The following is a 23,887-nucleotide window of genomic DNA, read 5'->3' on the forward strand; positions in this document are numbered from 1 at the left end:
TCCTGGACAAAGTCTTACCAGGGACAGAGGAAAAAACTCCAAGTACAGTTTTATGGTCCCTTCTAGTTAAGTTTTTTTACCTGTGTCAACTACACTGAATATGAACCTCCAGCACTCCCACTGCAGTGATGCTCTGTTTCTTCCCAGACGTGGCATTAGGATAGAAAAGCAGGAATGCTGCAGCTTGGGACAGAAAAGCAGGAATGCTGCCGCTTGGGACAGAAAAGCAGGAATGCTGCAGCTTGGCAGCAGAAGTCTGAGCCACGCGGGGACCACCCTTCTCTTCGTACTACACGACAACTTCCAAATCCTCCATTTTCATACGTCGACGTGTCCCACAGGATCAAAAGTAATCACAGGCAGGCTGAGCAAGCCTTTAGTCTGTGCCCTACATTTCTGCATTAAATAATAAATACCTGGCACTCTGCATAGTTTCCAGTGCATCTCACTGCAATCATTAGTGCCCTTTCCAAGGGGGAACGCTCAGGCAGATATTAATAGCCACATCTTTAGCAGTCTTTGCTAATCATGCTTCTCCCAGTTTGAGGTACTTTTTTTGCTGGAGGGAAAGGATTAGTTGGGATTTTAAAGCTTCACAAAATGCTAATGCATATTACAAAGGTGCCCCCAGGAACTCTGTTCTAAAAGGTGTTTAAATCCCATTGCTTATTAACACCAAGATAACGTGGGAAGGGGCGAGCTGCAGACCGACAGAGCAGCGATTCCCACATGGACTCAGGGAGAGGAGCTGCTCCAGGAGGACAGTCCCACCGTTGGAGCATCCCTCTCCCCCACAGCTTTAGGGATGACCCTTCCCTTCCCAAAATTCGTGCAGGTGAAGCATCTGGACTCGGTCAGTCCCGCTGCTGGCACTTACCAGCCGGTCAGCCCCAGGCTCCAGCTTCACTTCGGCTCTAACGGGACGGGACGAATCATCTACTGCAGGATCAGGGGGTGACGCTTCGCCGAGAACTATCAGCCCCTGGAAGAGAGGGAAGGGAAAGGGAAGGGAACAGGAATTAACTGCGGGGCCTTCGGTCTCCACAGGGAAACTGCTCCTCCATCACCCCTCATCCCCCCTCCCGCAGCGATTTTCAGATGTGATGCCAAAGCCAGTCCCTGCTGCCTGGATTTTCCTGACATCGCAGCCGAACTCAGGGAGGGAAGGACAGTGGCTGGAGCCAGATCACGTGCCTTCAGCCCATTAATGGGGCACGTTCAGCTCCCTCTCGGGCAAAACTGCTGAACCACCGCTTGTGTCCTGCTTCCCACCGCTCCCTTCCCCTCCTCCCGCAGGAACTCCGGGGAGCCACATGCCAGCCAAGCCAAAGGGAACGTTTTGCTGGAGCACAGAGCAGGAAGCGACTGCTTTCATCCTACAAAGTGGAACTCGCCACCACAGCCAAGCAAACAATTTTGAGTGGGTGCCAAAAATCTACAGTCAAACTCGTTACTCTGAGCAGGCATCCCCTCCCTCCCCCCCTCAAAGAAATGATGCTCACAAAATTCAGCAAGGCAAGAAAAGCACTGATAAACAAGGCATTGCTCTGAACCAGTGGGACAAAGCACAGTGGCAGAGCACTGTTTTATCAGGCTTAACAAATGTTGTCCTGTTCATGTTTCACTCTAAGTGAAGTTTAATCTTAAGGCGGGACTGACTGCTTTGCCCTTTGAAAAACACAAAGTGAAATAAAATCATTGTAATGATGCATATTCTGAGCTATATTATAACAAAGCAGGGCAGAATGAGCAAGGGATTAGGGAGTTGGTAGAACCTACAGGCCATGAACACAGTCCAGGACAAAGACAAGCCCCAACAAGTTTGCATTTGGTCAAATAGAGAACTGTGAAAGGGCTGCTCAGATCAAGAACAGGCAGATCAGTCATCTGGAAACAATTCTGGAGGTTGCACGGTGTGTCACAAGAAAGTGAGCCTGGAAGGAAACCTGGACACGTCATCTGGAGAGAGGAGAGAGCTCCAAGGCTTCCCTCAGAGTCACAAAGTCAGATCCCACATGGCCAGTGCCACAGGATGCCGTGGAAGTCGCCTGTAATTCTGTGGCAGAGGGCTGGAACTGGATGATCTTTAAGGTCCCTTCCAACCCAAACCAGTTTGGGGTTTTATGACTCCAGTGCTGATCTTTTGCCTTGACACAATGTGCTGTGCAGCACATCCGTGGTGCTCCACAAGGATCCTTGGAGCCCACAGTTCAGGGACACTTCATTTTAAAACAGTTCATAAACTAAATACAACCGTAGGTGGCCTCTGACCAGCAATGAGGAAGCAGCCAGAGCCTGGAATAAACATGATGATGGTTTTCTAGAGTTTTCTGACGTCCCAGAAGGACGTTTAGGGGATGAGAGAGGCTGGAAGTCTAAACTCCAACACTGCTGGGATTTTCCTCTGCTCCTGAAATGTCCTCCCTGAAAGCAACATTTCACCACAGCTTCTAGAGCCACCCTAGGCCCTGCTGCTGCAGAGAGCTCAGGCAGCTTCAAAAAAGGGAGAAACTGGGACTGAGTGCAAAATTGGAACCAAGGAAACTGCTTCCCTTTGACACCCCAGAAAGCACTTGGGCCTGGGCATCAGGAACAGAAACTGCCACCAAGGACTTGTGAGGAGGAAGAGGATGAAGGGAGCTCTTCCATGCCCCAGGAAGGAGCAGTGATTCATTTTACATCCTGTGGGTATTTGTTTGGAAGCACATCCCTTTAGTGGTGACTCTGAAGCAGAGGCAAAGCTTAATACAGCTTTCCCTGCTTTGTTTCTCAGAGTTTTAAATCTCCATTATTTACACACATTTTGAATAATAGAGGGGAATTAGAAGGGCAACATCAAATTTCCTTTCAGGAAAGGAAAGTGCATCTGAATTATTCCAAGGTCCCAAAAACACTTTCCATCAGCATTCTCCAAAACAAAGAAAAAAGGAAGGTTCCCCTACAATGTTTATGGATGACTTTGCTGCTTCTTTACTCCCATTTTTATCACTAATTACGGTACTAATGAGAAGTCAGTCATATAGATCTCAGATAGAGATGGATATTGAGGTAGATTTTGGATGTCTCAGAGTCCTGGGATCAGCAGCAGTTTCTGCCCAGGGACTAGAGGGTGAAGAAAAGGACTGACACACATTAAAACAGATCAGGAAGGGACCGAGCATCCTGAACAGCCCCACTGAGGGCCAGCAGCATCTCTTATCTCACCCTAAGCCCAACACAACCACTGCAGACACAGGAAACTCATGTGAGAGCTTCAAATTCTTCCAGCGAGAGGCTCCTCCTCACTCTCACCCCACCCTTCCCATCACGAGGTTCTCTTGACTCAGCAGCTGGAGCAGAGCACAGCCCTCCCCCAGGGGACAGCAGGCTCACAGAGCATCCCAAATCCTCTGGGGGAACACAGTGAACCCATCTGGGATGGCCTGGGAACATGTGGGGCCCAGGTCTGCAGAAATGTGCAAAACAACCCCGTTTTGAAGGGGTTTCAGTCAACCAACTCTGCCACTGCACAGAATTCCTGCAGGAGCCCTTCATCTTAAAATACCTCTCAGTCTATCAAAGAGTGAAGCTTGTGAGAGGCACAGAAAGAGAGGGAAAATGCTGTTTGCTCCTCTCCAAACACGGAGCATCTGCCACCCACACAGCAGGGAGGTGCAAAGGCTGGGTGTGAAGGGGGACCAGCTCCACACCACGGCCCAAAAACGCACGTCTGTGAACAGAAACAAAACCTCCTGATTGCCTTCACTGACACCCAGACCTTCAAATCAACTGTACACACCCTTCCAACCCAAAGGCACAACAGCCTGCTGTTTCTGAGTGCCTGAAAGCAGGGTATCCTACAACCAACCCTGAGCACGTGTTCCCTGGTTTGTTGTTCTCCTCCACATCTCAGGCTCCGGCTGAGCCGATCCCAACGTGCCTGGAACACAATTCCTGCTGAGACACCCAGGCAGCAGCACACCCTCAAAACACGAGGTTATTTTTGACTGCATGGTCCTTCCCTTGCTTTGATCTGACACAGTAATGTGTTTTTCTTGAAGGGTACACTGGGCTGTAAACTCTAACATCTAAAAGTAATCAACCTAAAAAAAAAAAGGCTGAAATAGAGTTTCTTCGAATTTCAGAACTTGCAGAACTTTGAATTCTTGCAGCAATAACATTTTAACCTCCTTATGGCCAAATAAGCTGCGGTTAAGTTATATTGATAGAAAAAACAAGATGTTTCCAAATTCTTTAACTGTTTTTCCTTGTACAGTTTGAAGCCAAATCCATTCCAACAAGCCCATGTTAGTGAAACACAGGGTTGTTTTTCTAGTTCCCTACACTTGTCCCAAGCTCTTTTCTGAATCTCACTCTGAGTTTTTCATTGATGAAAACAGAGGATGTTGTACAAGAGCTCGATGACAGCTGGGTGCAAGAGGTGTCTCCAGCAAGCCCCGTCAGAGATGGGGTGTGTGATACTCGTGGTTCTTGTTTTTTCTTGTTCAGGCAGAACAGCCACTACCCAAAACTCTGAACATCTGACCTCCCCTGCACCTGAAGGGACGTGTTTTGTCTTAAATTCACGTATTGGGTTATCGCAGTTGAGGTTTTGTTTGAACAAATCAAAGGAGTGACATCCTGTTTGCCAAAACCTCCGCTGGATTTCTCACCTGTCCTTTCAGACCTGGAGACTGCACCCTCAGATAAAAACACATGGGATGCCTGCAGCCATTACCAGGCCATTCCAGGAGCCTGTCAAGTTGTCATCACCCGGTGAAAACCCTGAACCTTCTCGAGTTTTCTCATTTCCTCCATTGCTTAACTTTTAGCACATAAACGTTAGGATATTTTGTATTTTGTACTTAAAAATCACGTTGCAAAATGGGCTTTAAGACAGAAGGAAGATCACTCTTTGTGAAGAATCATTGATTTGACATAGAGCCAGTTCCCAGCAGCCTTTTGGCCTAATCTCAGTAATGGATTCTGCTCATAAGCCGTGCTCTTCCACCTCCTCATTCAGAGCCCTCACTCACTCAATGAGCCTGTTTTTCTGCACAGCTGCATCAAAGTCCAGCCTCCCTCCCCTGCCTGTGCTCTCTACCCCCTGGAAGCCTCTCCCCACCACCCCCAGAGCACCACACATCTTGGGAAAAGCATTTGCCAGGCTGAATTCCTGAGGATCTCTAAGTTGATGCAATACCATGAGCCTTCTTGCCACAAACTCCAGACATTCCTCCCTCCAAGGCCTGACATTTAGATGTGCATGCCGGAACAAGCCTCAGTAACAATTCCTTCCCCTCATCCCTTCTCTGCTCCCCTCCACTCTCCCACCATCTGAGAGCAAGTCTGAAAAAAAATAACTCCTTCCACAGAGAAAGGTCAGCATCCAAAAATGGCCTTTTTTCATGATTCAGACTCAATTTTAAGCCTGTGTTGTGTGATAGCATCTGAACTAACTTCCTCTACAGTCCCCTCCCTTCCCCAGTTAAGTTGTTCCCCCATCTTTAGCTACTCCCAAAAAGAGAAAATGGGAAGGTTTTAAAAGAAAAAAAAAGCCAAATAAAAAAGAGAAAGGCTTGAGGGATGGGGAACAGCATCACACATGCAACAGCAACAGCTCTGTTCAGCACCAGACTGACTTTAAAGCAAGGTACTGCTCCCTCTGTGTTATCACATTGAACCAGGGACAGGAATTACACTCAGCCCGAGCCAAATTGCATCACAATTAGTCACAGCTGCTTTTGGAGAGATGCAGGGGGGGGAAAAAAAGCATCAGACTCCACATCCACACTCTCCATTGCACCAGGAGAGAGCCACTGGGAGGCAAAGCAGAACCACAGGTATCCAAAGGCATCCTGGTCTCACCTTATTGGCTCTAATCTGCTTGTAAATGTCCGTTTGCTGCCGGATCCGGTATTCCAGGTCCGAGACGTGGGCTTGGAGCCAATTCCAGCGGCTGACGATGGCTGCACGGTCTGCTGCCCATCTCCACTCTGCCCTTCGCCTCCTGGGAAAACACAGAGGGCACGGGGGGATTATTTTCAGCATGATTTTAATGATCCAGGCCACAAAAATCCAAGCAGAATGGATGGAGAGATGACAAGCTCCATCCTGGATGGCACAACCGACACCACCTCACCACTGCTCATCATTACCAACGGATTTCAGATGTGCTGGAAGGGCCGTGTCTCTGCAGAACAATTTTCAAACAACTTTTGGTGCCCAGTGACTGAAGTGCTGCCCATGCAAGCGTTAAGATTTTATTCCACGCTCAGCTGAAGCAGCAGCTCCAGTCCTACCTGGCCACAACTGCCAGACCCACTTTTCCAAGACTTGGAGAAAACCAAACCATCTGCCCTCCCTCCTCGTTGAAAAAATCCATCTGTCCTCCCTCCTCTATAAAAAAACCCCTCTGTCATAGGTCCCAAAATCCACCTGAACACCACGATCAAACCTCAGTGGCAGGCTTCACAACCACCATCATTGGGGTTTAAGAGTAACTGCTTGGAGAGGAGTGACAGAGCCAACAGCACCTGGCACAAGGTGCTGCAAAGGACAGGCACCAGCAAAGTTGATTTCTGCATCTGATGGACAGACCAAGCAAATAAAGAAGCCAGGAAATAATATCAACTGTCATCAAAACACCCTTAATCTTTACTGCTGCACTCCAGGGCAGAAAGGAACACAAGGATGGTAAGGCATGGATAAACCCATGGCTCCACTCTCCATAATTAAAGCCTTAATATCATGAAAATATACCCTAAGCATCCCAGTTCCAGTGCATAAATATTAAGGCTGCCCAGAGAAAGGAGGAAACCCCTGACATGGTGCAGAAACAAAGCACCAGCAGGAAGTGCTGACAAATCCAGTGCTGCTGCACAAAGCCTTCGCCACAGCTGGATGTTTGGCAATTAAGAAATTAATCACAGAATAATTCCCTTTGCCCATCTCTCCCCCTCCTTCTGCAGCAATTTTGAACCAGCCTGGCATGTGGGGCAGGGGAGTCACTGCAATGTCCAGATGTTTCCTCCAAAATCCAACCAGAAAGTCTTGTGCTGGGATTAACCCGTTTCGGAGCCGAAAGCAGCCCCTGCAGCAGAAGCAGCACGTGGGGAATGAGGTTCAGTCCTGAGGCTGCCCCAGCTGCAGAGAAGGGAAGGAGCAGCAATCACCAAGTTCTTAGAAAAATCTGCTCCTCCTGAGCCTCTGCCCTGGTTTAGTTGTAACTGCTACCGAGTGCACTCGGCTAAAAATGAAAGAAATACAAAAAAGTCCCAGGGTTATTACAAGTTTCAAATCAGATAATAGAAACATCTTGAATAGGAGGAGTTGGTTGCTTCAAACTGCAAGTGAAACCCATGAATTTAGAGCAAGACACGTTATCCATATTCCTGCTGGACCTTTTGGCTGCAGTGCCAACAGAGACAGGGACAAATTCCCACCAAAACAGGAGACAGTATCCTCTGCCCACAGCCCTCCCAAAGACCATTTGCAGAACAGTTTTAGGAATTTGAATCCTTCTCTCTGCAATATTTCCCTGTGTAAAGTGCCTGCTCTATTTTTATTGATGCTGACCTTATGTTTGGTGGAAATTTTACTATTTGTTGCAGCTGGATGGCACAGCAAGGCCAGATCTTAATCCTGCATCAGCTACACCGGGAATATCCACGAGAAAGCTGGAGGGGGACTTGAACAGCACGGAGTGACAGGACAAGGGGGAATGGCTTCAAACTGCCAGAGGGCAGGGTTAGATGGGACACTGGGAAGAAATTCTCCCTGTGAGGGTGGGGAGGCCCTGGCCCAGGTTGCCCAGAGAAGCTGTGGCTGCCCCATTGATTCAATATTTAATAGGTACAGCTGCAAATAACCAACTCTGCTGGTGGATGGGCTACCCCTCCAAATGTTCAGGATTTCCACTGCTAACATCATTGCTGTTCTAAGAATCAAGTCTTCACAGAATTCCATTTCCAGGGACAGATGCAGTGGTGATGACACAGCCATGTGTCCCTTTTCAGTGAAATATCTTTATCAGGACCAATTTAGAGATCAGTTTATATGTATTTTATATCCTTCCAGTGCCCAAAGGGGCTACAAGAAACATGGAGAGAGACTGTTTCCAAGGGTCTGGAGGGACAGGACACAGGGAGAATGGCTTCAAACTGCCAGAGGGCAGGGTTAAATGGGACACTGGGAAGAAATTCTTCCCTGTGAGGGTGGGGAGGCCCTGGCCCAGGTTGCCCAAAGAAGCTGTGGCTGCCCCATTGTTTTTAGAAGTAAGTTTTTAGAATCAAACGCTGCTGAGAGCTCGTTCAAAGTGCCACCTGCCTTGACTGCCTCTGCAAAAACTACAAAGCACCTCTGCCTGTTAAATACATCTCATTCTTTTGCTCAGATTACACAGAAACTGAGATTAAGTATGAAAAAAAAAAACAACCAACAAACCACCTTCCACCCATTTAGTTCCCCACATGGCAGCACCAGCAGCAGCAAACCCGCTCCTCACCTTAAAATCAGGACACATCCTACCCCAGAAAAGCCCACTGGATTTAGACCAAAAATAACCCAAGGAAGCGAAACACAGAAACGTACACTTCATCCTCTGACACCCTGCAGCAGAGGGGGAGGAGGGGAACATAATGATGGCTCAGCCACACTTTCCAAAACAGCACCGAGCGTAGTGTGGGCTCTATATTTAGAACTGAGCCTTTCCAGGGCCTGTTCAGTCACACCCTGCACTGGGAGGTGCTGTCAGCAACATGTATGTCATGTGTGTTCTCCTCATGTGGATCAGCTCTTGGGTAACCAGCTCTGTATATGCTTTAGCTCTAACAGCTATGCAAATATTCTGTGAAAATGATTATTTGCCTGTCTAGCATCAGAAAGGAGCAACCATGCACAACACACAGAGTCTGCAGTGACCACTGGGGATCTGAGACCTCAGCTCTGGGGCAGAGGGAAACCCACTCCTTTCTTTCTAAGCCTGAACTACCTGAAGGGAGTCTAAAAGAAAAGAGGGACTTTTTATAAGAGCATGTAGTGACAGGACAAAGGGGAATGGCTTCAAACTGACAGAGAGTAGGTCTGGATTGGACATTAGGAAGAAATGCTTCCCTGGGAGGGTGGGGAGGTCCAGGCAAAGGTTGCCCAGAGAAGCTGTGGCTGCCCCTGGATCCCTGGAAGTGTCCAAGGCCAGGTTGGATGGGGTTTGGAGCAACCTGGGCTAGTGGAAGATGTCTCTGCCCAGGGCAGGGGGGTAAAACTGGATACTCTTTAAGGTCTCTTCCAACCCAAACCCTCCTGTAATTCTGTGATTCCATGTAGGGACAAAGTCAGGTGGGATATAATCCTTCCATCTGCACATTCCCATGTTGAAAATACACTCATGCTAGATAAATATCCTGATTTAAACAGACAAGGAACAAAAGGGACACCTTCCACCAGCCCAGGTTGCTCCAAACCCCGTCCAACCTGGCCTTGGACACTTCCAGGGATCCAGGGGCAGCCACAGCTTCTCTGGGCAACCTGGGCCAGGGCCTCCCCACCCTCACAGGAAAGCATTTCTTCCTAATGTCCAATCTAAATCTCAGCTTCAAATCCATCACTCAGCTCATCCACCCACCAGTCCATCCTGCTTTCTGCTGAGTCCATGCAGCTGAATTCCAACAGGAAGGACAGAGACAGCCCAGACAAACTGAGGGAATTAGGGATTAGCAGACTTATTTTTCACCAGGAGACTGCCCTACTAAAGGCCCAGCTGCAAAGTGAGCAGAGCAGATCCACCAGCTGCTGCTAAACCATCCTCACAATGACACGGAAGAGCACAGAGGAATGGAGTTAGAACTGATCTCAGACTGGAGAGTCACAGGCTGAAGGGGAACTCCATTATTGGAACCACCTGTAGGAGTCAGTAGGAATGGATGAGGAGCAGCCAGGGTCTGCAGGGAGATGGTTTCTGCCACTCCAAGCACCTGAGCAAACCCAAATCACCGGGATGTTAAATGAGGAACAGCAGGACATGCTGGAAGGAAGAGTTGGTACCAGGAGAGAGAGAATTGCACTGCAGAATCACTGAGCAGCTCTGCAGGCAGCCAAGCAGCCCAAGAGCTGGAACAGCAATGGGAGGGTTCACTGGGAACCAGGGAATGCTTCTGGCAGCAGTGCCAGGGAGCCAGCACATCCCAGGATCCGGGAGCCCTCGGATGTTCACTGCCGGCCTCTCCCACCCAGTGCAGATGCAGATTAAAGCCCCAACATGAGGCAATAAGCTCCAGCTTTCCAGGCACTTTCCATATGGTTCCCCTCCTCCACTATTTACTGGCATATTCCCAGGGGCTTTGCTGTCCTCCCCTGGAATGCAGTTACCTACCAACAGAGGCCACGCTGGGTTTGCTCTCCCCTTTCCTACACAGCTTTCAGTGGGAAAAAATCACCCAAGAGGGGTTCAAAGCTCTGAATTTTGAGATCTTCTCCCTGGAGACACAAACCTCAGCCTCTCTCACCTGCCAAAGGCAAGCTGGGAAGGTGTTAGCCCAGTCCATGTGCCCTGCCTCAGCAGGGCATTAGGACAGAGACCAAGAGGGACACAATGGGACATTTCTTGAACGAGACAACCAGTATGTGCCCACCACGTGAGGCTGAGTACTGGGACTGAGGAGATGCCTGCCAAGGTGACCTCAGCTGGGGCTCCACTCTGACAATCCTGAACATACCGTGCTGTGGGGAGAAGGACTGAGGCTCTAAAACCCATCTGAGACACAGCTGGGTCAGTGTTTCACTATCTGAGGGGGAAGGAAGGGAGTGGAGGTTGTACAACAATGTCCACGGAGCTTCCGCTGTGACTGCCCGGAGCTGCTTCTTCATGGAGGCTCCATCCTGATCCAGTCCTGTGGCCAAATTCCCCTTTTCTCATGTCCAATCCCACCCCAGCACACCACATCCTGCAAGGCCCACACTGAAACCCTGGGACTGTTCCAGAGCTGTTGTCCATGTTCATCCCTCGTGGGTCTGCCAGACTTTGGGTCTGTCAGAGGTTTGCCTGGATGCTGCTGTGCCAGGACCTGCTCCCAGCACCCAGCTGGTTGGCTGTGGATTGATAACAACCTGGTTTTGGCCTCACGTGGCCGTTCAGACACTTGTCCTCTCCCCGAGGAACCAGGAAGAAACCCACGTGTGAGATCCCATCATCACTTCCACATCCCAGACTGCACCAGCCAACTGGCAACTGCAGGAAGCCACAGTCCCATCCCAAGTTTTGATTCTGCTCCAAAAATCTCTGCACAAGCTGCTTTCTTCTTCTTCCCAGCTCTGTACTCAACTCATTCCACCAAATTCCTGCCAAAATGCTCAGAAGTTCATTCTGTGCCTTTCCTGGAGCTGCCCAAACACCAGCACTGATGCAATTCCCTGCTGGGAACCAGCAGTGGGATCTCGCTGCCAGCAACAGGGACACACCGGAGCCAAGCTCCCACTCCCACCTTTGAAAGCAGCTTCAAATATGACAGTTTACCACATTCAGCCATCACCTCTATTAAAGGGCAAATCTCCACAGTAATAATGTGTATTTTCCTTGTGTTACCACCACGAAGCACCGGCCCGTGGGGAAGGTCAGAGGTGGGAATGTTGGCACTGGTGCGATGCCGACTCCTGAACAACGAGGAGGTGCCAAGAGAAATCTCGTGGTTAAATCAACTCCTGTTGATTCACCAGGGACTGAAAACATCAGCATTAAAATCAGGCTAAAAGAAGTTTCCCACCCCCTTTCTCTGATGATTTTTGAGGGGCTCAAAGGCCAGTACTAAAGTAAAATACTGGTATATTTGCTGTCAGAGCTCATGGCAGGGACAGCACCACCACCACTGCTCACACACCCTGGAAATCCAGGCCATGAAGATGCTCCAAGGGCTGGAGCACCTCTGCTATGGAAACAGGCTGGGAGAGCTGGGAGTGTTCAGCCTGGAGAAGGCTCCAGGGAGACCTCAGAGCCACTTCCAGGGCCTAAAGGGGCTCCAAGAGAGGGACTGGAAAAGGGCCTGGAGTGACAGGACAAAGGGAAACTATTTTAAACTAAAAGAGGAAAGATTTAGATTGGGCTATTGGGAAGAAATCCTTCCCTGGGAGGGTGAGGAGGCCCTGGCACAGGGTGCCCAGAGAAGCTGGTGCTGCCCCTGGATCCCTGGCAGTGTCCAAGGCCAGGTTGGATGGGGCTTGGAGCAACCTGGGCTGGTGGAAGGTGTCCCGGCCCATGGCAGGGGTGGAATGAGATGAACTTTAAGGTCCCTTCCAACCCAAACCATCCTGGGATTCTGTGACTCTATGAGGTGCCCAAGTAAAAAAGCCCCATGCTCTGCTCACACAGACAATTCTAAGCATCATCTCCAAGCACTGCACAAATACAACTTTTTTATTTGCTCTTGTAATCTTTAGCTGTGCCTCACTAAAGAAAGAGATTTGAACCCAGTTCAGCTGCTATTTTCCTGCAGTTCATATATTCCCAGAGTTCATTCCTCAGCTCATCAAGCCTTTATCCTTCTTTTTGGTATTATTTTAGATCAATGCAAAACCAGATCGATGGGTGGAGCAAGAGTTAAAGCTCTGCCAAACAGACTCTCATGACAACTCCGAGAGAGGGAGAGCAAACCCCACAAGGCTCGAGAACAATCTCATTAGCTGATCGTAACATTTCTGCCTGTGAAGAAGCCAAAGTGAACAATTTGTTCAGCTGAACACCCGCCCCCACCCCTGGACAGAACCATCAGCTTTGAAGAGCTCTTGTATTCCCAGCATGTGCTCGGCACTCCGCTGGATCTCCTTCAAACCTCCCCTCGGTTCATTCATTCCCGGATCCAGAGAAACCCGAGACCTCCAGGGGCTGGGAGTAAAGAGTTATTTCCACTGGAAAACCCCCACTGCTCGAGGGAAATTTGGGAGCACAAATCCGAAAGCCTGAGCAGGGCCAAGCCAAGCTCCTGCCCAAGGGAGAGGCCAGAGGCCTCAGGGAGCAGCAGGATCTGCACCCAAACACAGCTCAGCACAACTGCCCTCCTGGTGAGGAGGAACCATCCAAACCACTCCACCACCACAGCAGCCATCGGCTCGGATCAGGATATGAGAGGTTTGGTTTGGCATCTCTAGTTCTTTTCTATTAAAGAAGGGAAAAAAATAAGGAAAAGAAGAAAAAAAAAAATTGGCATCTCTTAACAGCTGCCTGAACTGCTGCACAGAGATCCTGGCAGGACCAGAAATCACAGCCTGGGGCAACTCAGCAGAATCCAAATCTCCACTACACCAGTTGCAGAAATGGTATCCAGCCCACAGCCCAACACCAGCATGGAGCCATGTGACCCAGCAGCCCCTCATCCCAAGGGAATGCTCCATCCCAAGGGAATGCTCCAGACCAGAGTTCATTTCTTGGTATTCTCCCCGTTCTCCCCTCTCTGCAGTCTTTGCCCCAAGACCAGTCTCTCATGGCAGCATCTTTCCCCAAAATATCCCCAAATCCCTTTCTAGTGGAAGGTAAATTCAGCCTAAGGATCCAAGAAAACCCTCGGATGAACACAAAACTCAATCTACAAACAGACCTAGAGACAGGGAAACAAAAGAGGGAAATTAAAAATACCAAAGTGAAACAACTGCCAAGGTGGAGGGGCAGGGGACACCCCCCAACCTGCTCATGGCACTGAAAATACCAAAGCTACCAAACCACCTTCAGCCCATCCTGCCCATAAACACACTGTGCTGGGATTCACAACGATTTTAACTCCTTTAAAAGCTGTGTAACAAAAATACATTGGGATCCACCCCTTGAGAAAGTTTCCCCCTGAAATGGAACATCAGGGGATTGTTTATATCGCTGAACACAATCACCACTATCCACATACCTCGAGATCAGGCTTAACCTTCACAGGATTTAAACTTCTGGAGTGCAAAGAAGTTACTCCTCAGAAAAGGAAGTAAAAACAAGCTACTCAACTAAACTGACCTGCCTTCTTCCTCAAACTGTCCTTAAGACCAGGTTGGATGGGGCTTGGAGCAACCTGGGCTAGTGGAAGGTGTCCCTGCTCATGGCAGAGGGTGCAACTGCATGATCTTTAAGATCTCCTCTAACTCAAACCCTTCTGGGATTGTCTGATTCCCTTTAATGTACTATTTTGAAAAGTATGTGCCACTTGAGAGGAATCCCAACAAGTGGGAAGGAATAACCCAGTGAATTCTATGGAAGCACACACACAGACACGTGGAGCAAACAAACCGTGCTTGGTTTCTCATCAGTAAACTAAAAATCATCATTTTATTTACCTCCTGTTCTGAGCTCAGAACAACCCTGCTGGCTGGTGAACCACCACCTGCACAAACTGTAGCATCAGTGCTCACACCCCACGCCACACTTGGGGTCTGGCTGTGCTCCAGGAATGGAGTTAAGGTCCCAAATCACAGCAGTTCCAGAGCACCACCATCCAAAGGCTGGACTTGATGGTCTTGGAGGCCTTTTCCAACCTAAATGACTCCCTGATTCTGCGAAGGTGAAGCTCCCCATGGCCCCAGGTGTTACACCAGGCACACTGTCTGGGGCACACACACTGTGACACAGCATTTCATCCCGGTGTGTAACACTCGCAGCCCACAGCCTCCAGGGCTGGATCCTGCAGTGGTGCACAGCAGCAGTGACTCACAACGTGCTGCTGATGCTGAGTCACTCGCCTTGTCTGTGCTGGCCCTTTCTCCAGCCCCATCCACAATCCCAGTGGGAACACGTGAACCTCGAGAGGAACACAGGGCAGCTCTCCCCAAAGCCTGGAAGTGGGACAATGCTGCCTCAAAAGCAGAGTGGATCCCTTAGGAGGCTTTGGCTTTACAAGCTGGAATGATGCAATAAACATCTTCTGTTTGGATGGTGACCCTAAAATACCATGAGCACAATCACAGAATGTCTAGAGTTGGGAAAGACTCCCAAGGATCATCCAGTCCAACTCCAGGCCCTGCCCAGAACACCCCAACAATCCCACCCTGCGCCTGAGAATGTTGTCCAAACTCTCCTTGAGCTCTAGAAGATTTGGGGCTGTAACCACTGCCCTGATCCAGTGCCCGACCACCCAGAAGGATCTGTGGGATCTCAGGCACCAGCTCCCACGCAGAGTCGGGATGTTTTGTTCACACAGCAGCAGCTCCACCACGACTCCCTGTTGGCCAAGCCAACAGGAACCAAACCACGGCCGGGACGGACTCTGTGCCAGCAGGCAGCACTGGATCCTGAGGTCCCAACCCAAGAGCACGACCCAGGCAACACCCAGGAGAGTGACACCAAGGTGACACCTTCCCAACACGGACACCAGGCAGAGAGTGGGAAGTGATAAGGGGTGATGCTTTCCCGGCAGAGCTTCCCATTCCCACTGGTCCTGCCGGGCAGGAAAACCCCTGCACAGCAGATCCCGCAGCAGTTCAGGCTGTGCCACACCTGGGACAGGCAGTCAGGCACCTTCCCACTATTTTTCCTTCTTCCCTGCCTTCCTCTGCCTCAGTTTACCTGCAGCACAAGCTGCAGTGATTCCTGGCTCTTCCCAGACAAGGAATTCATGGCAGAGGCCACCACTGGCTCAGGGCTGATCTCCAAGAGGAGCCTCCTGTAAGCTCTGCCTGGATGAAAAATGTGCATTCTCCGCCTTGTCAGCCTCCATTCAGCTTCCTTTCATTAATGGGCAAATCCACAGGGATATGGAAGTGTGAGGGGGAAATACGTAGACCAGAAACCACCACTTGAGCCCTGCAGAGCATGCCAAGATTTTCTTGGTTTGGGTTTTTTGTTTAATTAATTTTCCTAAGCTTTGAAGGTACGTTATTCCATCTTACTACTTTTCCTGTCTTCCTCCATCTCATCTATTCCCAAAGACTGCTGCAGAGAGGATCTTCCCAAGTGGTCAACATGGATACAGAGGCAGCTCCAGTCCTCTGCTCCCAAAATGCCTCTTCACCCAGTTCCTGTGAAGCTCCTGCTCTCCTCTGCTGCCATATCACCACCCCCCAGGCTCACTTAACTTCTGCAGCTACCCCGAGGTGTCATCTGGGTAAAAGAAGAAAGAAAATAACTCTTAATTTTCACTGGAGCCCAGAAAGCCCCTAATCATAGGGGTTCTATGCTCTGGTGCACCATTAACTACAGAGAGGTTTCAACACAGTGACCATCACTTGTGATTTCACTTTCCACTGAGTTCATGGCCAAGGCATGAATTCAGCAGCACATGGACCAGCCAGAAGCAAAACAGCCCAGCTCAGCAGAAAGCTCTGCTCACACTCAAGAGTTGAGTTGATTCCTTTCTTAGTTTCCAGAATGCTTTTAAGATCTTTGCTGAAATTCTTCCTGCTGGTTGCCAGGGGTAGGTCTGAACTTTTGCGCTGTTTCAAATCCAAGTGCCCCAGATCTTCACACCGTGACATTTATGCACTGCCCCAAGCACTTATTCAGCTGACTGTCTGAAAAACAGCCATTCCCAGTTCCAGCTGCTCTTCAGCCCTCTGCAGCAACAATTGTTCTGTGACAATAGCTGAAAACTCAGAGTTTATTCTTTCAGGTGCCAATGTAAGTACTTTGGGCCACGTCTGGATCCTGTTTCGGCCCCTACGAACAAGGTGTGGGGAGAGAAGGGGAAGGTGGGGACAGGAGGTGGGATTAGAAGAGTGTGGACACCAGGAGCTGGGTGTTGCACTGGGAAAAATGACTCTCCTGGGGCACAGCAGAGCAGCCAGCTGAAAAATACCACGTTTTAAGAGAATTTATTGGCCCATTTTTCAGTATAGTTCTCCACACGCTCACAGGCACCGAGGCAGGAGCAGCAGAGCAGCTCTTCCTGCTAATGGGAAGATTCTGCCTGATCATCAGCATCATCCCAGAAATTAGGGCAGTCTCTTACACCTAAATCCAGCAGTGAGGTGAGACCACATCATGTACCAAAGGTGTTTATAACTCAACAACAAAGTCTGCCATGACTGTGCTGTCAGTCCACTGGGAATTTTCCCCTTAGAGCTCTGGTTAAGATCATTTTAAGATCATCTGGTTAAGATGCCATTCTCAGCATTACAAACTAAGCACCGAGATGCCCTCTTTCCCCTCAAAATGCCTAAAATAAAATTGCTGAAGCTCACAACAAACATCTTCCAGGAGCATATCCTCCTTTATCAATATTATAATTTTGTTATATTTTATTATGTTATAATATATATTATAATTTTACTACAGCTTCCCATTGGGTCTGGGTTGCACAGGACAATCTTTAATTTTCTTAGACCGGTATTTCTCATTAAGGGTTCAACTTCTTCCACTAAAAAGCAGAAAGTGGCAGAAGCACTTAAGCCATCAGAAATTTTGCTATTCTTTTTTTCTTTTTTTTTCCCTCTTCTTCACACTAAAGGTGGGATCTCAACAAGACATTTAAAACCTTCCTTTGGCAAAACCAGTAGTGAAGGACCAGCAACTCCTGTTCACCAAGAGGAGACAGTAAGTGATAACAGAGGCTGGGTCTGATCTTCACTGCTGCACCACGAGCACAACCAGCAACAACCACAACGAGCCATTTTCTTGAATTTCTTTAAAATAAGACAAATTGCAAACATTGCAACTCCACCCTAAAGCTCTGCTTGCGGCCAGAGCTGCAGAGGAGCACGTGGATGGATATACCAGCAAAGACCACAAGCCAACACATCCCTGTGGAAAACCAGTATCTTCACAAGGAAACACCATAAAATAAGTAAAGGCTGCTGGGACACCCTCAGTCCCAGAATCACAGGATGGTTTGGGTTGGAAGGGGCCTTAAAGATCCTCTCATTCCATGGGCAGGGACACCTTCCAGCAGTGCAGGTGTCCACGAGGCTGGGATGGGACAGCCAGGACTTGCAGCAGCTGCCAGTATTTCCCAAGAAGGTAATCCTTGAGCAAACCAGCCCCTTCCCAGCTCCTGGTGTCCCTTCAGCACCAAGACATCACGGGATGATGTGGCTTTCTGGATTACTGGAGAACAAGCTTCCCTGAAACGAACGCCCTTAAAACATCAAAGGAGAGAAGGGAGGGGGTGCTCAGTGTCCTGAGTTCTTCAAACAAAACTAAGGGCACAGCAGAGAGGAGACAATTACTGCCCAGAGTAAACTGTTTGAGAAGTTATTACACTTGTTCCACAGCAAAGCCCTTTGTATGTGTGCAGAGATTTGAGCTCGGTGTCCAAGTGGGGGAGCGCTCGCTGCAGCCCATTAGTGCCACGATCCCTGGGGACACAAGAATAGACACTATGCAAATCAGGGTCCATTGTTAAAAGGGAAAATTTATTTCACATTCCTGAGCAGCAGTGTTCCTGGAGCAGAACAATTGGAGAGGCCCTTCTGCTGAGCACGGCACATTTTTATGCTCCACAGTAAATCAATATTCCATAATGCAGAAACAACGTTAAATGATTGCCAGGGCGAGGATGGCAGCCCCGAGCTTTGGGGAACAGCTTTAACACAGCACCCCTGTCAGAACAGGGCTTATTTGGGACATGCTTTTCCTTGTTTACTGAAGAGTTTACTGAGGGCAGAATTTATGGAATTATTCTCCAGGACTTTCAAACCTTCCAGCTCATGCCATGAAGAGAAAGGCACCGCCCAAGGCTGTTTCCTGACTCTCAACTTGATCTAAACAAGTGCCACTATAGTTGTCTCAGTAGACTTCTCACTCAGGCAGCACCAGCAAAACAATCTCCAAATGGGATATCCAAGAAAAAAGTGGAGTTACCCTTGAAGCAAAGAACTCCTTGCACCCCCACGCTCTACTCTCCTTGGAAGAGGAAAAAACAACTATTCCTTCAGCATTTACCAAACTTCCCAACAATGGAGCTCTCCACGGACTGACACAGGATGCAGAAACAGTTTTCTGCCCAAACTGTTTTCATCTAAGCCAGTTCTGGTCATCATCAATCCAGGACAAATAACACCTGCTTTCCTTTCCCTCCTGGTTCAGCTCGCAGGAGATTTGGAGTCTTCCTCTTCTCCCCCACCCACTGCACCCAGTGAGCACCAACAGACAGGAGGGAGCAGTGCTGGACACTCCCATCTTTCCAGGGATGAAAAAGCAGCTTCAGTCCCTTCACTTCTTATTATGCAGCCGTTAAGACCTGAGGTCAAAGGCTGTTCTGTCATGGCTCACAGGGAAGGGGGGGCTTTTGTTTAACTCCACAGGTTCTGCAGCCCAAGATCAAAATGAAGCTTCAGGATAAGTGATTACACTGAAGCAGGCTCAGCTCAAGGCCTGGGAAATTTCTGCACTACTGGGATGACCTCACCCTCCTTATCTGCTCTTTCATGTCCTGGGAGGAAGAGGAGGGAGCTCTGCAAACACGTCTCCAAACACAGAATTCCAACACGAAGTTTGCATTTATAAACACAGCTCTGAGCATCACAAAATCAGGCTCTGCTCTGTACCTGGCAAACAAAGTCCTAAACCTTCCTCACAGAAATCTCTTAAAAAGGTTTTGTCCAGTCTTCTTCACTGCTCATTAGAGAAAGGAGGATTTTAAGCTCACACACAGGTAGAAGTCGAGAAGCTCAGAGAGGTTTTGACTCTTCATCCCTGGAAGTGTTCAAGGCCAGGTTCGATGGAGCTCTGAGCAACCTGGTCTAGTGTAAAGTGTCCCTGCCTGGGGCAGAGGGGTGAAAATGGGTGCTCCTTAAGGTCCCTTCCAACCCAAACCATCCTATGATTCTGAAAAATACAATTGTTTGGACCATGCAGTGACATCAGGACAAACCAGGTGGGATTAGGTAGCCAAGGAGGATTTCCAGCCAAAGCAGTTCTCATCAATGCCAAACACGGCTGAAACGGGCTGGGCTGGGCAGGGAGCAGGGGAAAACTGATGGATTTTATGGAATGCTGCAACAGCAGGGACAGTATCAATGGCCAACAGCACAGTGGCACTGCATTCACCCACCAGGTGCAGCCCAAGGCTCCTGCCTTCCAGGGAGAAGCAATCTGCTTCCCAGCCTTCCAGGAGAGCAGCAGGAGCAAGGTGCACGTGTGCCATCCCATCTCATGCCCACTCACTCAGGGGCTTGCCCTGATTTCCAAGCTTTCAATCCCAGCTGTTTCAGAGTTGAAGGAAAAATGAAAATGCCTTTTTTTTTTTTTTTTTTGGGCTCGAAGTGCAGGGAGGTGATCCCTGCTCAAAGCAACAAGAACACCAGGTCTCTTAGAGGAAGAGAACACCCACTGGAGCTGCAGATATTCCCTTTGTAGTGCCATGCCTGGCTCCTCTGCAGCCCCTAACACATGTCCCTGCCCAGGCCTCTCCCAGCGTGGTCCCCAGCAAAGATCACCTCTTTAGTCTAAAATAGAGCAACAACAAAGCTACACATCAATATGAGATCTGAAGGTCATTTAGTCAAGGGAAGGGGCAGCCGTGCTATTTCTGGCATCGATCCAAGAGAAGGTTCCTCTCCCAACCCAAAGAGCTCTTCCAGTTAACACAGAAATAACACATTTCTGGCCTCCAAGCCCTTCATCTAAGAAATGGGAAGAAATAATCCTGGCTAAAGGGCTGCTATATAGTAAAGGAGCGTGGAAAAAGTCCAGAGAGAAATGGAAAGGGAGAGGGACAACAACAGGAGACTGTGAGTCACGCTATGCTGGGTTTTGCCTGGAGCCACAGAGAAACACGGCAGAAAAGCGGCCATGGAGCATCAGGATGGCACAGGGAGAAGGGTGGCTGCCCCCAGCTACTTAACTGCGGACAGGCAGCACCAGAGACAGCAGATCAGAAGGGATAAATTATGAATTTAGCAATTCTGTTCCACAGTGAAGGATGCAGAAAGGTTTCATGGCACTGGATCAAAGCTGAGACCGGGATCCCTGTGCGGATGCAGGGGAAGCTGCTGGTTTGGGGCAGGTGAACTGGGGGCACAGGAGGAAGGAGCTCTGGGCAGAGCTGTCCCGGGGGGTGGCCAAGGATGGACAAAATGAGGCTGTGAAAATCCAGTTTTGTTTCCATGAGGAGAAGAAAGGCACAATCTGCATTGTTCAGCCACGTGAAACCCCCTTTATCGCCGACGCTCCGGCGTACAAAGGACTGAAGAAACACAGGATTCAAACATCAAATGGGGGACACAAAAGAGCATCTCTGCTTTCCAAGAAAGGGCTGAGCTCTGACCAGGTCGAAGAATCTTCCAGAAGAGCAACTCTGGCCACTAATGAATGTCACTAATGAAGGGTTTTCAGGGAACTTCCCATCTCATCCGAATGCAACCGACCGACACATCGTGTCACCTCCCTCCTCCCGCCACAGCTTTCGCACACACGGACGTCTGTCAACACCCCTGAATTTCTCAGGCATTCCTGGCCTCTTTATCAAGTTTTCCATCAAAAAGATCATTTAATGAGTCTGCAAATCCCTCTGCATGGTCCCTCAGAGCACTGTTTAAGAACCACTATTTCAGCCCTTACTATCTTCCGAACGTGTTTGCCAGAAATAATTAAATTCTGCGACAAATTGCTGATTTAAATGGTACAAAGTCTGCTTCCAGCCACAGCAGAGCCAGGCAGTGCCCTGTGGCTGTTTGTGCATCCCCTGGCAGGACAATGCAGTTCCATACCTCAGGAAGAAGTGTCACTGCTGAGCTGTGATCCATCTTTTCCGTTTAAGTCACTACAAAGCAGGTTCATCCCCAGCTTCAGCGGGAGCTGGTGAGCTCAGGAGAGCAGGGGGTGTTGGCAGTATGTGCACCTAACCAGGAATGTGTGCTCTGTGCTGGAGAAACTTTGATTCTGGGCTGCCAAGCTGTTCAGGACAGCAAAAAGGAGGAGCATTTCCCTGAACACATGGCAGAGCTAAGAGGTGGCACATGCTGGAGCTGAACAACAAAATCTGGATGATCTGCTAGGAAATGGTCGAGACAAAAAGGAGCCAAGGCTCCACTTGGCAAGTCATCTGAGGGCTGCTCATGTCGGTCACATCCTCCCCTCCACCCTGGTTGAAGCTCTGCCCTTTGGGACAAGGACAAAACACTCTCAGCACAAGTGGCTGGGAGAGGAAAAGCGGAACAGGCTCTTTGCTGGAGCTCCACCTGTGCCCTGGGCACGGGGCTGCCAACCCTCCATCCTTCAGCACAGCCCAATGCACTGGAAACAAGGACCTCCCCCAAACAGAGTTTTATCCACAGGAGGCCTCTGCTACTTGCTGTGGGCTGACAAAGGCCTTAATGTCTGAACTTACAGATCCCCTATTTACTCTCCTGAAAAAGAGCACGGGGTTATTCAAACCCTGAGAGCCCTGGAGGGGGAAGGAAGTGGGATCTGGATGAGCCTGCAGAGCTGAGGTGGTGATGGTCGAAAACTGAATGCTGGGATCCTGATGGGAACCACTCAAGCTGCAAATAAACTGTATTTGGTGCATGAGACCCTGAATTCCTGTGAGAGGTGCCAAGGAGAACCCGCCACCTCTGTGCAGTGCCCTGTTCTCAAGGACTCCTCAAATGAAGAGTTTATTCCACTTGAGCATCCCCAAGTTGCACCAAATTTCTGACACAAGTTTTCCTTTAAACAAAGTCAAAAGCCTGTAGGGTTCCCCTTGCTCACATCACAGAATCACAGAATCAACCAGGTAGGAAAAGACCTCCAAGATCATCAGATGTGAAGGGTAACGAAGCAGGTTCTTGAAACCAGAGATTTTCATGAAAACAAACAATTCTTTACTACAATCACCATTTACAGCACGCTCACACCTTCAACATTGAAACAACCATTATGCAAAGATGAGAAAAAAACTGACTACAGGAATTTTCCTCACTCCAAGTGCCACCAAGGGGTGAGGTGGACATCAGCTCAGGCATAAGATGTGACATTTCAGTGCTGCCTGTTCTCTCCCCAAACCTGCCTCCCTCAGAAAATCCACTCAAGTTTCACTTCGGTACTTCAGACAAAGGAATTCCATGATATGAGCTTCAGTTTAAAATTAAAATATATTCCCTCCTCTTCTGTTCAGACCATATAGAGGTCACACAGCCAGAGCAAAGTAGCCCCACCAGCACGTCCCCAACTCCACACAAAGCAAAACATTCCTGTGCTTCTTCTGGCCTGGTTGCAGCTCTTCATGACAACACTAATAAACGAGCCACAGAGACCTTAGCTTAGTATATAACAATAGTTTCATATGAAACACAGCCTTCATTTAACCTTTTTTATTTAACCTTTACCTCCCTGCCACTCTGGGGTGCTCAGAAGGGTACAGAAATGAATGATGTAATTTCCAAGTGCTTCACACACCAGCTTAAAACTTAACAGGCTGCAGAACCAGCTCCTGGGTTTTCCCTCCAGTTCTTCTGGTAAGACATGAACATCCCACTGCGTCCCACTAAATGCCATATTCATTTGTGTTACCATTTTGTTACCACTTACACCACGTAAGGTCACAGCCCAAAGGGGTACCAGGGTACAAACCCCTTGCTGATGTGTCATTTTGATCCAAACTCCTCAGACTCGTGACCCGTTTGTATCTATAAATTATGAACTTCTGAGTCCAAATGCATAAAATCACAAGTGTGCAGCTTCTCCTAGAGACAAAAAGCATCAGCCCACGAGATTTATAGAACATGTGAGCTATCACTGAGAGCAGAGATATGGGATTAACTCCAGGTAGGCTCCAAGAAGGAAATCCACATTCGACCAGGAAAAAAAGGGAAGAACAGACAGAAAAGGAAGAAGGGCAAGAAGCTGACAGCAGAGTCCATGTCTGTGTATCCATGGTGGAAATCTAATCCTTGAATTTATCTACTACATCATACAGGAAGACCTTCCCTCAGGGAATAGGACACCACCACTGTGGAACCCTGACCAAGGGCCTCCATCCTCCTGCTGTAACGTGGCAGAGCAGGAAGGGGGGAAGAAGCAGCTCTTGTGGTT

The 23,887-nt window shown here is 49.0% G+C and overlaps 1 protein-coding gene across 3 annotated transcripts in view; it reads right to left on the bottom strand.

Moving 5' to 3' along the window:
• Positions 1-23,887, bottom strand: part of KANSL1 (KAT8 regulatory NSL complex subunit 1) — a 100,704-nt gene that overhangs the window by 22,603 nt on the left and 54,214 nt on the right. For all 3 annotated transcript variants that reach the window (XM_032711449.1, XM_032711447.1, XM_032711448.1), the window contains exons 3-4: positions 5,848-5,989; positions 878-982 (exon numbers count right to left, since the gene is read on the bottom strand). In XM_032711449.1, coding sequence (XP_032567340.1) covers positions 878-982; positions 5,848-5,989 — 247 coding nt within the window. The remainder of the gene's footprint in view (positions 1-877; positions 983-5,847; positions 5,990-23,887) is intronic.

This window comes from Chiroxiphia lanceolata, chromosome 26, assembly GCF_009829145.1.
Source record: "Chiroxiphia lanceolata isolate bChiLan1 chromosome 26, bChiLan1.pri, whole genome shotgun sequence".
In the NCBI taxonomy this organism is placed as follows: domain Eukaryota; kingdom Metazoa; phylum Chordata; class Aves; order Passeriformes; family Pipridae; genus Chiroxiphia; species Chiroxiphia lanceolata.